The sequence below is a fragment of the Xiphophorus maculatus genome, chromosome 13 (assembly GCF_002775205.1).
Source record: "Xiphophorus maculatus strain JP 163 A chromosome 13, X_maculatus-5.0-male, whole genome shotgun sequence".
Lineage (NCBI taxonomy): Eukaryota > Metazoa > Chordata > Actinopteri > Cyprinodontiformes > Poeciliidae > Xiphophorus > Xiphophorus maculatus.
Genome location: NC_036455.1, coordinates 15,698,625 through 15,714,234, shown reverse-complemented (window position 1 = coordinate 15,714,234; position 15,610 = coordinate 15,698,625). Strand labels below are relative to the sequence as shown.

At 40.2% G+C, this 15,610-nt stretch overlaps 1 protein-coding gene across 1 annotated transcript in view; it reads right to left on the bottom strand.

Annotated features, from left to right (window-relative positions):
- Positions 1-15,610, bottom strand: part of LOC102237751 (potassium voltage-gated channel subfamily G member 2-like) — a 44,484-nt gene that overhangs the window by 20,273 nt on the left and 8,601 nt on the right. Inside the window, exon 2 of the mRNA XM_023344414.1 lies at positions 11,643-12,520. Within this exon, the coding sequence (XP_023200182.1) occupies positions 11,643-12,425 (783 nt within the window). The 5' untranslated portion in view covers positions 12,426-12,520. The remainder of the gene's footprint in view (positions 1-11,642; positions 12,521-15,610) is intronic.

The following is a 15,610-nucleotide window of genomic DNA, read 5'->3' as shown; positions in this document are numbered from 1 at the left end:
TCAGTCAATGGCCAGGCAGCAAAGTGTTTCCTTTATGGGAAACAGCAGATAAGACCACTTTACCTGAAAGTGTTTACAAAAGTAAAAGCTTCTATGGTAACAGCAGAAGCATTTTGACAACACTTAACAAAGTGTCAATTTGTCAATGGCTTTTCTGGCACAAGCGTAGAGAGACTGTTCAGCCGGGCATGCTTGAAGCTCCGCAGGGAAGAGCAATTAAAGAGACGGGCAGCTGGAGAATCCGCATCGCAAAATGTAACCAAAGGAGAAGATAACTATATTTTTCTCCTTCCTTCTGTTTGGTCCTGTTGCTTCCCGAATTCAAATGACGAATGCCCGGTTGGATGAAGGTATGGACTGTTTTTAGGCTACAAGTAATAAAAGATGCTTGCTTACCCAGTTAAAACAGTCTGACAAAGCTCCTTGTTGGTGATGGAGTGAGACTCACCAGGCGCAGTGGGTGAAAAGAGTGGAGCGCCTCCTTGATTAAAGTGCCCATTTTAACCAACACTGTCAATAAAACCCATCATGAAAAATACAGGGAGTTTACCAGATTCTACCATGATTCCTGAACACAAAGATACATGCAATGATCCTGCATAACATTATGACCACCAGTCTTGTGTGTTTGTCCCCCTTTTGCAGTCAAACCAGCAATGACACATCCAGGCATAAACTTCCATTACACCACTGAAGATATGCAGAGGTACCAGATACCAAGAAATTACAGATCCTCTAAGTCGGTGGTGTCCGATTTTTTTTTTTTTTTTTTTGCACCAAGGGCCAAAATCCCAAAGTTGAATGCCCATAAGGCCAAAATGTGCTTTTCTTCCCCAATTAAAAATGCAAAAATGTAATTATTGTGAAAGTCAAAGAAAATGTGAGTACTCAATGTTGCTTTTGCTGTCAGACAGGTCAGCGTCTGAACTCTCCTCAGTTACGTAGCAGATTCAGATCACTTCTTAGTGGTCATAATATTATGCCTGATTTGTGTATAATAATAACAAAGCTGCATCTGAACACAACATTCTGCAGCCTACAGTGGCATGATTTGCTGAAGAAAGTTCTAAACAAAAACTTTTCAGTTAAGCAAAAATTATTTGCCATCCCATCTATGATGGATTGCACGTTTCTCCAAGCCGGAACAGCAGTACGTCTAACTCACAGTCAGCAGGAATGAGTAATGCCTTCCTCCGTTATCCAGCTTTTGACTAAAGCTAAAGAAGAAAAAAAAAAGAAATCTGTTTTCCTGCAGCAGTTCCACACATTCCCACTCTATGCAGTCCAACCGTGAGCTGCCCGCTCCCCGGTAATATGTGGCCCTGGTAAGAGTGCGCTTTAAAGTGCCACGGATTTACATCACAATGAGGGCATGAGGGGCATGAGCGGAGTCACTCTCACTGGAGAAACAGGTGTTTTTAAAGATGCTTTATGAGAATAGTCAGAAAAACTGAAAGAAATCTTTTTGTGTGATGGCTCAAACACAATCCATCGGCTACTGATGTCCTAATCCAATCCCAGTCGTCTACAGTGGTAATTCTCTAATTAATTTCCAAAAATGTGCTCAATTTGTAGGTGAAAGAAAGATTATACTGTATTTTGCGGGGATGAATTTGGATCATTTTGTGCAAAAAATAGCTGCAACAATTTTCTATTAAGGAGAGCTTAATGACAGAGTGTGGGTGTGTGTGTGTGTTCTGGTTTTCACACAGTCTTAGGAACGTCAATCCGTTTACACACTCATGTCATGAGGACCTCATGTTTGTGTGTGTGTGTGTGTGTGTGTGTGTGTGTGTGTGTGCGCGTGCATGTGTGGGGGGGGTGCATGTGTGTATTTGGCTCAGCTGTGACAAACACACACACTTTACCAGCTTTGTGGGGACCTGATGTTGATTCTTATTCCCTCACTTTAAACAAAATAAATCCTTAAGCTTTGCTTTCAAACACAAGAATATTAACTTACGACTAATGTCCTAACCATCAAAACTAAAAGATAATGTTTTTGTTAATGAGTATGAGATACAGCAGAGATGAGCTGAAAAAGGTCCAGCTTAAAACCTCAGTTATGTTTTCTCAGTAGCCAAAATAACAGCAAAGATATTGTGCTTAAAACTCAGATTGTCCCCGTATGACAATTGTTGATAATTGTTGACATCATAAACCTGACGTTTTAGATGGAAAAAATGGTCGAGGAACAAGAACTACTGTAGTTTAGATCTTTAAAATTATGGTGCGTTCCATTTGTAGGTGAAACTCGATCTGCCCCCAAAGACAGAATGCAAAATTAAATTTAGCTTTTATTCAAAAGAAAAGTGTACAGAAGTCGTAGAAAGTGGCTCTCTTTTCTTTCAGCTGGAACACTACTACTTAATGCTTTAGGCCTATTTGTCTGGAGGATTTTTGAGGATGAAGTTCAATCTAGAGCTACTGAAATTTATCTCAAAGCTTTAGTGAGAATTTCTTTTTTGTTATGGTTCCAGGAGGGGGTAGTTGCTTTCAAACATGCACTAATTGATTTGTCTGACTGCGAAGTTGGAATTTCTCAATTCCAACTACAAAAGACAGTGTTTGTAAAATGGACTTTTTTGAGCTTTACGTCACGCTATAATGTCATCAAAAACATAACCCTAACCCCTGCCCCACTACTCACCCACCCAGTTCCTTCAGACTAGCCAGCAGCAATTAGCAAACACCTGGTGGAACTGTTCATCAGCTGAGCCCATTATAGGAGCTACTGCTCAGTGAAACGTTGGTAAAAACATTGCTAAAGGGTTGATAGAGGAGCCATGTTGTGGTGACTTTCTGAAGGTGGAGTTTTTTTTAAGAGCAAGAGCTTTTAAAGAAACAGAGGCCCAATTTCAAGGCGTTAAACTGCTAAGTCAAATATCTTTTAAGACATATTTGTTATTTATAGCTATGAAGTTAACATAGTTACTTGATTGTGACATAAAATGTCACAATGTGCCTGGAACACACACAATACTGCCTCTTTAAGGACCTGGGAAATGCAGTGCAGCAAAAATGTCTCTTAGTGAGGCGATTGTGTTCATGCTCACAGCTTCCACATATAAAACGAAAATGTTGACCTAAACACATTTTGGTGGAAGAAGGAGTGGGGAAGAAGTAAATGTGTGACTTTTGAAGCTAACAAATACAAGGAGTCTGTGTCACAGATTAAATTAGCAGATGAAAGAGAGCTGATGGTTAGCAAAAAAACAATGGGCTGAGATATTAGAACTCGTTGAAAAATACTTAGTGAGTGAATGCTTCCCTGATTGTTGCTGTGAATAAAAATTAAGCAGGAACAAACACACTGAATAATGATGGACACACAGGTCAGTTTGAAACTTTTACAAACAAGAAAGGTCTGTTTGATGTCCTCATTTCTGGGTTATAGGTCATTTATTTAATATTGTGGTCACCATCAGATGTGTGTAGCCCAACAAAGATCATTGGACATCAGCTCAATTCAAATCACTGTCGTTACTTATCACTGCCATAAAGTAGCAGGGGTTTCTGAATGTTTTCAATGTTTGCCTGGTTCAATAACCCTAAATCAAATGAAAATGTAATTACCAGACCTCTGCAGAACGTGTTGTGATGTTGACAGGGTAATTCAACCATTATTTCAGTTTTAATTTGTTCTACAACTCTGGTGTAGATAATTCATCCATGTTTTTAAAGCCAAGACGGTAGAAGTTTGAGTTAGGCACCAAGGCTACATAGCCATTCTCCCCAACATTTCATGAAGTCATGAGCTCATCTCAAACCCTGAGCATGTCTTCCACATGTCAGGAACTGAGGAGAGGGTCTCTGACCTGGGAGTCCACGGGGGAGGACGGGGTGGCAGAGGGGCAGAAGAGAACAAAACAAAAGCTGGAAACTGGAAGCAGTGCCAGGAGGCTGACTGCTCACACCACTATACACTATATGCCACGCTTGAAATATTCGGCAGAGTGTGAGAACAATCACATAGAAATAAGTTTGAACAAGTTTGTTTTTATGCGCTTAATACATGCTTCCACTCAACTTCTCTTCTGCTGCCATTATTATTAAGTACGATTGCTCTCTCAATACAGACATCTTGAGTTTAATTAAGTGACTGTACTAACTATGGGAGCATTCAAACCAGCCCTGTTTAGTCCGCTTTAATCTAGTTCATTTGTCTATTAAATCCGGTTTGTTTGGGGAGGTGTGAACGGACAATCGAACTGTGATTCGAACCAAAAAAGCAAACTCTGCTCCATCTAAAAACGTAAAATTGGGTTTTATTGAAGTGAACTCTGGTGCAGTTTAAATCCATATGCAAACGGCGAGAGGACTGGAGACCGCTCCTAAAGCAGGAAGTGGATTACAGTGTAGGGCATTCGGGGTAAATACAACCACCGCTAGCGGGAGAAATGCCTTGTTGTCTTTTAACAAAGACAAAAGAGAAGCTCGTTGTCTTTGTGTTGTTTCCTTTAACGGTTCTTGATCCACCTCAGACAAAGGGGGTAACCAGGTTATTCAAATGGTTTGCTTCGTTTGACACAGTGCAGTGTGAAAGCAAACCGCAGCGGATGAAAATGTAACAAATGCTAGAATTTTGATCCCCAATCGAACCGAGTCTACTGGACTATTTCCCAGCCACTCTTCCATGTTGATGCTATAATTTACCACTAGTTTTCTGAATTAGTTTTCTAATGAACCATTCAACTATAGTATATTGTAATGTATTTGTATAGTACACAAAACAACCACAGCCCATCTCTTCATTTCTTATTTATTTTACGACAAAGGTTTTAACAATTCAAATTTATTATTTTTTAATTCAAATTTATTTATTTATTTCGTCAAGGTAAATTCCATATTTGAAGATGAGTGCTTGAAGCACTTAATAAATAAAGATGTTCTTGAATTGTTGTTTTGTGTTGCTTAAAAAAAGCTAATTTGCAAGTACTATACGTTTCTACATTCTTAAGGTAAAAAAAATTACTTTATTTTAAAGCTCAACAGTGTTCTAACAATAACCTGCATATTTTTGGTGAAAATAAAAGAAAGTTGATTTAATTGACAAGTATATGTTGTTGGATTTACAGCCCTTGCAAAGTGAAGAGCAGAAGGAAACGGCTCTACATAAAAACACAGCAAACATAAACAGGAAGCAGCTGGCAGGTGAATACTTTAATGGCAGCAGAAGGACAAAGAACAAGAATGACAAGATGTTGGTGAGTGTAAGTGTACTATCACTTTATGACTTTCTTTTTTTCAGTGCTTATCTATCTAGCTTTGTTCTTTATTTGCTAAAAAAACAGTTATTTTTTTCTTTAGTCTAAGAAAGTAATATTAAAATGTATCAAAAGTCTAGGAGGAATGTAACAGAAAGCCCTAAGGATGTTAAAACAGATGTGACATAACTCGATTAATGACTTGAAAGGCTGTGATTTCAATATTTTCTGGTGTCTTTAACGGCTACAAATACGTGAAAAGAAGGTCACCTCATTATTCTACTAACACTTTCCTTTTTGGTTTGATTTCCACCTAAAGTTTCCAGTCCTAATGACCCGCTGCCATAATTCACACAGTGGAAGATCTGGAGCTCTCACCGATCTTTGGGAGGCTAATTGGCACTTCAGTGAAATACGTCTGGCCGTCTTTGCATTTGAAATATGAATTTTCCAAATTAAATATTGCTATCTTTGGAGGGGTTGTTGCCAGTGTTGTATAGTAACGAAGTAAAAATACTTCACTACTTTACTTAAGTATATTTTGGAGTACTTCATACTTTCCTCGAGTATGAAAATTTTTGATGACTTTCACTTTTACTTCACTATATTTCCGAACTTAATTGCGTACTTTTACTCCGATACATTTTCAATGTGTGGTTTAGTTACTCGTTACAAAAAAGCGAGAGAGAAACGCAAGTGTTTTGACCCCACCTACTGATTAGCAAGTAGCAAGTAGGCTACCGAACAAAGTCCGTAGCCTACTTGCCTGGGCTTGTTCATCACCACCAATAGGATACACCTGTTTCGCTTCTCCCATTAAACACAAAGCAAGTCTCGCAATCAGCAGCAGTCACATGGAGGAGGAGACGGAGACCACAACGACTGCAACTACGTCGGACACGGCTCCAGGGGAACCACCAGCTGGTGATGAGAGCCCATGGCCTTATTTAAACACAATATACTCTTTCGTGGGTGTTAAAGATTCGTCGTACCACATGCAGTTTATGTTATTCCTGCCCAAAGATGTTGAAATTCTATCTTACAAAAACTCCCCGTCCAACTTGAAGAAACACATCGAGGTAACGTCTTATGATATGGATATAATCCTCCTGTTTCAGTAACTATAGCTTGGTCACTAGGCACTACTGTATTGTGAAACGTTGACCATAAATGAACTTTGTTTGGCATTGTTTCAGTTCCACACGTGGTGTATTTAGCTGAGCCCTAATGTTGACTGTAGCAGGCTACCTAGACTCCTCTGTTCAAGGGGGGGTAGAAGCCATAGCGATAGCAATTTAGACTAAATTTAACGAATATAGGAAAGGCATGCAAGTTCAAAACCAGGTTTACAGATGCCAATAAGCTGCATTTCCCTCCCAATTCTTTTTTTCTTTTGCATAATGACCAGTTGTGTGCACCACCTACTAACTGTAGGATTGACTGATTCACTGATTTGTGAAGTAGAGTAATCGTAACAGCTCTTTTTCTTCATGTTGGCCGCATTTTCTGTACTATTTATTTTTCTCATTTTCAGCACTGACCTTACTTGAAGGGAAAACTTAAGGCTTACAAAAACTTTGTATTTTCTGTCCTGGAAGGTATACTAAGAAGCTGGTTCAGTTGTAAAGCAGGTTAAGTTAACCTTGTGCTATAGGTAAAGCACCTAATTTTCTTAACTAAATGATGCCTGCAGGTATATCTATTAGCAGGTTTAATTTTGCCTGCACTTGGTTGTGTACATTATTTTAAGTGTATTTGACAAGTTTACCAAAATATAAAAAATGTCATTCAAACTGCATTTGCTTTGTTTTACTTTTTACTTGTACTTTTCATTACATTACTTGAGTACATCCATTTTTACAGTAATTTCCATACTTAAGTACAAGAAGTTTCAGATACTTTAAGACTTTAACTCAAGTAACATTTCAGTCAGTGACTTGGACTTTTACCAAAGTCATATTTTGGAGAGGTACTTATACTTTTACTTGACTCTGAGAATTCAGTACTTTATACAACACTGGTTGTTGCTGCCACATTGGGAGAGGTAATGTTTAGTTGTAGGTAAAACTGAAAACATCTTCATCACTGTCTGTATTTTTATTTCCTCCCTCGACTTCATTGATTTCTCTTTTTTGAAGCTAACACTCTTCAAGCTCGCTGATGAAAACCGTAACTTTGACAGAGGGAGGAACTGCAGGGCTCTGCTGTGATTATACTCCAGTCCACTGATGCCAATCAAAAGATGAATTAGAGTGATACATGCACACCCTGCAGGCAGATCTCTGAGGCTTTCTGAAACCTTGTGGGCCGAGGCGGAACATGAAAAGTCTCAGGAATGAAACATTCCAAGCTTTAATGTGTCTTTTTGCTGTTCTTGTCATGGGCAACCGCAACACAACTAGTTAGTTGGAACAAAAACCCGAGATTGCAATGCTTCTCTTTCTGCGAGATGAAAGCCAAACTCGGCAACAAGTGGATGTGGCTCTACTGTGACTTTCAGGCCTAATTAAAGAGCAGAGTGTGATAGATGTGAGCGTCACAAAACATGAGCCTGGCAGAATCCAACCTTTGATTATTATCAGCTGAGGATTGTTTTAAACATTTTCCTAATTACCTCTTAGACGTCACAGAGGAACCAACAGATTATGGGATCACTCTTTCGACAGGGAGTAGACCTTTCTGCAATTTGAATTGTTAAAACCTTTGTCGTAAAATAAATAAGAAATGAAGAGATGGGCTGTGGTTGTTTTGTGTACTATACAAATACATTACAATATACTATAGTTGAATGGTTCATTAGAAAACTAATTCAGAAAACTAGTTCAGCACAAGCACACAATAACAAGTTGCCAGTTAGAGCCGGAGTCTTCCAGCTAGGAAAAGTTAGAAAGACAGAACAACAGAGGTCCAGAAGTAGAGGATAAACCAGAACCAGCAGTAGCACTGCCATCTTTCAATAGCACTTTGAGCTATAATTGGTAAATAGCTGTGGTAAATTGGTGGGTGTTGATCATTTGAGAAAATACAGGCATTTTTGACTTGTAAAAGCTAGGTTTGTAACTTCAGTACACTAACAAGGTGTATCATTTTTCGTCAAGGTAAATTCCATATCTGAAGATGAGTGCTTGAAGCACTTAATAAATAAAGATGTTCTTGAATTGTTGTTTTGTGTTGCTTAAAAAAAAGCTAATTTGCAAGTACTATACGTTTCTACATTCTTAAGGTAAAAAAAATTCCTTTATTTTTAAGTTTTCGTCTGTTTTACTGTTTTGTTTAGTAATGTCTGCCGCTTAGCGCAACATTTTGATTTGCTAGTTATGATTGGTTGTCTAGTTGTCTGATTGGATGAAAAAGAGCTGTCTGTGATTGGCTGGTGGTGTGGCTCACTGACCAAGAGTCTGGCAAAGCCGCAGAATCAAAAGCTTGCCTGAACGCACACCGAGCGAGCGTGTGTGAGATGGAAATGGAGACGCCATATATTATTCTTTGTTCAGGATATATGCGCTCACATCAGTCTCACTGAACACCAACCTTCTGTGTATATAACGTCATGCACAGAGGGTTGCTTTTACGACGTAGTAACATCTATGATAGCTAGCTTTATCTTTATATGTGACTTGTCCCTTTATTTGATGAAGGCGTTAGCTTGTAGACAGGCAGAGGTTATGGATTTTTGGCAATAAACAACAATAACAAAAAACACCAGACTTCAAACTCTTTATGCCTGACCTGGCAGCCTGCCAGGATAATAATGCGCTGAGGGAAACCCTGCTGGTGTCTTAATAATCCCTTCAAGGGTTATTAAGAGGAACATTAACCTCATTGTGCTGTCAAAGTGATCTTGATTACAAACATAACCTTCATATACTGCTTTTTAGTGTAAGAGCAAACTCTGTCTCCATGTGCCTGCAATGAAAGAAGCTTTTTTGGGGTCTATGGCCGTACAACATACAATTTATGTGAGCAAAGAGAAAAGAAGAGAATTAAAGACGATACAGCGCAATGACATCCTTGACACGCTAATTAATGAATGACATCATGACCCATAAGTTGATGAATTAATGAGAACTACTGCATGTCGGAGCTCAGAACTTCATTTTGAATGTTTGGGTAGTGAACTATGAACATAAATTATTTCCACTAAAGATGGATGGACTGAATTTAGAAGTAGTGAACTGGCACAGCAACGGGCAAATATGGGCAATATATAGACAGATGAATTTGGGTCCTCTGGCATCCCTGGAGATTAGGTTATTTATGATAAAGGTTAAAATTCACAACATAACAATGGTGGCTTATTGTTCATCCAAGGCACGTTTTTACATGATTGACATGAAGTAATAGCTTGATGGGGGGATTAGTGTGGAAGTCCCAAAGCAATTAATTAAGAAATATTTACTCATAGCTTCATTTTTAGTGGTCATCTGCTTTTGGGAGGATTTGCATAAACAAGCTTTTACATGGTTATAATTTTTATAATCACACAGTTACATAATTATAATGAGCTCACTCTGTATTTCATCGCAGCTTTTATTATTTTCATTTGTGAAAGCAGGTCAAGTAAAATGTGCGGTATGTGAAACATATCTGAGGCTTTTTTGCAAAGACAACGTACAAAACCAATTCTACCCGTCGTTTAAAGCTGTGGGGAAAACATAGCTGGTGTTTGCTGTCCTCAATCTCATGTATGGAGGAAAAAGCAAAAACAAAAAAAGTTGGAATTTGTGTTGCTGCAGAAGACAGACTGCAGAAACAGGAGGAAGTGTCGCACAATAATCTGGCACTCAAGTGAAGGGTGAGTAGGCCTGTTGTTCCTGAGCCGTCGCCTTGGTTTATTTCACAGTGATTTACAATAAAGCCCGGAAAGTCTTTGTATGTGGGCCGCTGCATCAACATATTCTGAATGCCTGCTGTAGATGCTCCACTGCACACACAGCCCAAAGGCGATGAGAAAGAAATAAAAAACAGAAGGAGGCCTGAGAACGGATTCCCTGTCCCCTCTGTGAGCTGTTTAAAGGCCATCATGGTGTTCCCTCTGAACGTCTGTTTTGTATTTAACTCTTCAAATACACAAGTGAGGCCATTTATAAGACGCAATACTGTTTTTTATGCACAAAAAATAATATGAGTATCCACAAAATGGGATTACTGTCTGCTTCCATACTTCACTGAAATTAGAAAATCAATGTGCTCTAATCTAATTTCTATTTGAGAAATCTCAGGTTGTGTTGGAACGCCAAGGGCTGGGGGAAAAAGAAAGTTATTTTAAATAACTGTATGCATAGGAAGCGTAAAAGAAGCTTAAATCTTCTGAGGAAAACTTCAGTGGCATAGAGTGCCTCATAAAAGTAATTATACTTTGAAGTCTTGCTTATTTTGTTACACCACGACCACAGTCTTAAAAGTATTCAAATTGGATTTGGTGTGATACGCCGACACAAAACAAAGAATATTGGTGAAGTGAAATGAAGAGAAATGGTTTTCAAAACAGTTCTGAAAATATGAAAAGTATGATTACTAGTTGTTTCTATATGAGTCAACTTTTGTTGTAATTCCAGAAGCAAATCTTTTTTATGTCTCAGTTGCTGTGATTCACTTTCACACTGAACTCTGTCAAACGAAGCAAACACTTTAAAAAACCTGCTCCCCTCCTCGCCTGTGGTGGCGCCACAAACCACTGAAGGAAATAACAGAAACATCTGAAGAAAACGCTTCAGATGTTTCTTCAGGAAAATGTTAACAAAAATGGAGTAGAATCAGATTTTAGCGGTAGTAGGATTTCCTCTTTTGTCTTTGGTAAAAGATTACGAGCCATTTCTCCTGCTAGAATTAGACAAGCCTTTGGTTAGGTCGGATTTACCCAGAATGCCCTACGCTATAGCCCTTTTTTCCTGCAGACCGACTTTGCGTTCACATATTCAATCAAACTGCATCGGAGTTCGCTTTAACCAAACTGAGACCTATGTTTGTAGGCGGACCAGTTAACTTTTTGTTTTGCATCAGAGTTAAATTGCATGTTCACACTCCCTCAAATGAACCAGACTTTTAGATCAAATCAACAGGAGTTTGATGAAAGCAGACTAAACAGGGTTAGTGTGAATGCACTCAAAGACATTTGCACCTATCCTATCAGAGACAGGTAGCATCTCTGAACATCCATTTTGAACAGGTTCTCAGTTGGATTCAGGTCTGAACTTTGGCTGGGTCACCACTTAAATCGTGGTTCTATAGGTTTATGGCTGAACCTCTGCCCTAGTCTCTAATCATTTGCAGCCTCCAACATATTTCTTCCAGGACTTGCTCTGTGTTTAACGTCATCGATCTAAGTCTGAATAAATCTATAGGGAACCAGTTCTTTTCTTGTTGTGTCTCACAGGTGCTAAATTAATTTAGAACTAGAATCTGTGGAAAAAAATCGTGTGGACATGAACTCACCCTCTCCTCCTCCTCTCTGAGGTCCGGCATGGTGCTAACGCACAGCGTCACCGCGGTGATGGCTACAAACAGCACAGACAGGCAAGCAAAGATCTTGCCAGGAAGGCCCGAGTGCGGGTTCTCCACCATGTCCCTGAGCCTCCGCATGCAGCCCCCCGAGAGGGTCTCCTCCGGCCCGCCCGGAGGCAGCTGGCTCTCCTCGCAGGACTGCGGGGAGGTGAGCTCGGCCTCCTCCTCCTCCAGCCTTTGCAGCTCCTTGTACTCCTCCTGCCTGAGGCGCAGCTTGCGGAGGCAGCACCACTCCAGGTTGTCATCCTCCAGGCCCCAGTAGAGCAGCTCCTCCTGGAAGGAAAGGGCGCACATCTCCCTCAGCAGCCTCAGCTTCCCTGCCGCCAGGAAGGTCACTATGATGCGGAAGGCAGACGGGTTCCGGTCGAAAAAGTACTCGTTGCGGCTGACGTCGTAGTCGTCGCACACGTCCATGATCTCGGCCTCGTTGCTGCAGCTGCGCAGCTTGCCCAGTCGGGTCAGCGGGAACTCATCCAGCGTGGACCAGGGGATGTGATACTTGATCCCCCCGACGTTGATAATGGCCGCTCTGTCGGCCACGCCCGCCTCGTCTCTGTCCTGCTGGTTCGGCTGAGGCTGGAGCAGAACCTGGGCTCTCTTGTAGAACAAGCCCTTCTTGGATGTGACTTCCTGTGGATTTTCCACACGGTTAAAGCGGAAAGGGGTGAACTGGTGGTCAGTGTTGCCTGCCAAGAAGGCCACCTCCTGGTACATCACTGCGACCCGGCTGGGGGAACCTGTCCTGCACAATGCGTCGAGTGTATGAAGCGACTGGAAGCTCGTCACCCATTCAGCAACAAAGATCGCATCTGTGAAATAATAATAATAAAACAAAACAAAGTAAATAGTTTTCTTTAAACAAACTTATTTTAAAAAAATTTTATGAAAATCCCTGAAAATGTTTGCTATTGCTAATCTTTAAACCCTTTAAAGCATCACCGGTCCAAGAATGGAACCCTGGGGAACTCCACCAGAGATAAGGGCAAAAAAGGATACAGAAGTAAGGAAAGCAACAAAGCATGGTCTTAACCGACGGGGTGGCACTGACCCAGAGTGCGCTTTTATGGGGGGGGGCTGTGTGTGTGTGTGTGTGTTTGCGGTTTGATGGTCTGATAGGACATCCATATCACTTCCCCAATGTCCGACCGTGATGTCTGATGCGCTCCTCCTGAGCGTCGTGCTAAGACCATGAGAGGGTTAAAGCTTCTCTTAAAGCGTTAAGATCTGAATTGCCCTGTTGACAAGCTTAGAATATCCACATTGCCTCAGATGGGCAATCAGAATACTGTGGTCTACAGTATAAAAAGCAACCATGAGGTCAAAATCACAAAGAATGGCAGAACATGAAGCTAAAACCATATCATTCTTTGTGTTTTTTTGTCTGACAAAGAGTTTTACAACCAGACTGAAAGAAGATTCATAGACTTAAAAATTAAAATGTTAACTAACAAAGGATTGGAACGTTACCATATTTAAAGCTTTAAAATACACCATTGGTACGAACAAAATACAGCCTTTTTTCTAATTGAGTTTACATATGAGGAGGTAATAAAAATGATTTGTTCTTTGTATCAGGTTCTCAAATTATTCAAATCTGACTTCAAATGTACATAAACACACACATTGCTGCCGTCTATTAATGTGCAAATGGTTATCAGATCTTTTCCAATCTGTTTGACGTTCATCATTTTATGGTGAAAAGAGAAAAAACACTGCCAGCTTTCACAGGAATGAAAATCCAAGCAAATTCAACACAACTTTCAATAATAACAATATTAATGATATTGAAAAGCTCCATGGTTCGTCTTCATCAGAGGAGTGAAGTGAACAGACATGAGAGCCAAGGTAAGACTGTATATTCATCCATCCATCCGTTTTCTGTTCACCCTTGTCCCTAATGGGATCGGGAGGGTTGCCGGTGTCTATCTCCAGCTACGTTCTGGGCAAGAGGCAGGGTCACCCTGGACAGGTTGCCAGTCTGTCGCAGGGCAACACAGAGACAAACAACCATTCACACACACACTCACACCTAGGGAGAATTTTAGATAGACCAATTAACCTAACAGTCATGTTTTTGGACTGTGGGAGGAAGCCGGAGAGAACCCACGCATGCACAGGGAGAACATGCAAACTCCATGCAGAAAATCCCCGGGCCGGGAATCGAACCCAGGACCTTCTTGCTGCAAGGCAACAGTGCTACCAACTGTGCCACTGTGCAGCCCTCCTGTATATTCATGTCATAACTTACTGTAAAAAAAAAATCCAGTTAGCATGTTAACTCAATGTTCATCAATAAAAATTGGATCGATGAGCTGGAAGCAGACATGTTTACCCACAACCCACAGCAAATTAAAACCCATAATGTCAGCGCAAACATTCATCACTAACCGCCAAACACGATCATACGATGGTAGAGTGATGATTTGTGCTTTTATTGTTGCAGCCATTCCATAAGCTCCTGATTAATGGGTTGTACTTAGTTTTTTATACTCTTTTTTTTTTTTTGCCTGATTTGTGTTCATTCAACAATGACACATTGCCTCTTATTGTGTTTCTTGATGTGAGACCTTGAAAAGCTTTTTTTTTTTAAGTTGGACCAACCTGTGCTATTTTGAAAAGCCATTTGATCTTAACTTATGTAAGACATAGTCTGACTCATCAGCTGACATGTATATTTCAGACTCTGAATGTCTGACTTTCCCCCCCAATGCTGTGACAGGAAAGTGAGTAATCGGACTATGTTTCTTTCTCGACAGAAAAAAAGAAGAGCAAAGTTTTGTTTTAAGACGACATGATGACTTTTCTTTTTACATCCAAAAAGAGCATGTTTCCTGTGCTTAAATTGCAACAACGCCTCAAAGCGCAGCATGCGGACGCCATGCTGCGCTTTGAACTCACTCGGCTTTAATTAAATTTGTTGCTTTTCCATTTTACCGCATCGACGGCCTGTTCTGTTGAACATACCGCAGGAAATGCACTTCATCGCATCGACCTCGCCGCCGCACACCGAGGCGAATGTGAAAACAAAAGAGCCTCTGCTGCCGCATTTAACAAATAATGCTTGAACACTGGATGCTCAATGTTTAATCTTGTGCAGCAGGGTTATATGCATTTTTTAGAATTACACTGATGCACAATCTATGATTTGATGCTGACTTTTTTCTGTGATTAACAGTAACTTGTGTAGATGCGGTTTTTCTGAAATGACGTAGGCATTTCACAAGGTATAAACAATGTACGTTTATAATGACACGTAGATCTGGGAGCCATATCCTTATCTAATACCTGGAAAAAAAAAGGATGGGAATTTTGTTTCAAGTCGTAAAAAGAGTTTTAGGCACAAAAGGAACTTGGGGGTGCGGGGGAGGAGTAAAAAATAGAAGAATTAACTGCACAAAATCACAAACAAGCTCTTCAAAATGATTTTGGCCCAATATATATTTAAAGAGAGTGCCAAGACTATTTTTTTCATGGACACACACAATGAGTTCTTTGTCTTTCTGGGTGGAAAATTACTTTTGATCTTCCAAAACATTTGTAAGAAAGGCAGATTTTATTTTTAAAGTCTATTTTCAGTGCTTTAATTGAGAAATGTTAAAGTGTTTTCCACGCACATATTGCGAGTTTGTTCCTCTGTCATGAGGCCGATAGTTTGGAAACGGCTCGTTTTGCTCCGGGGCAGAGGGTCAGAGGGTCAGAGAGCGCCACCTTTACAGCAAGTCTGCAAAGTGCTTCTGACAAGAGTGGCTTATTGAGCATGACGCGCAGCCCTGGGGGGGGGAATAAACTGAATCCAACCCAAAACAGAGAAATGAAGAGTCATGGAGGGCTTGTTAGGTCATGGGAATGTCTGTTTTTTAAAATGACTTAGAGTGTTTATAGAAAGATTATGTTTTATC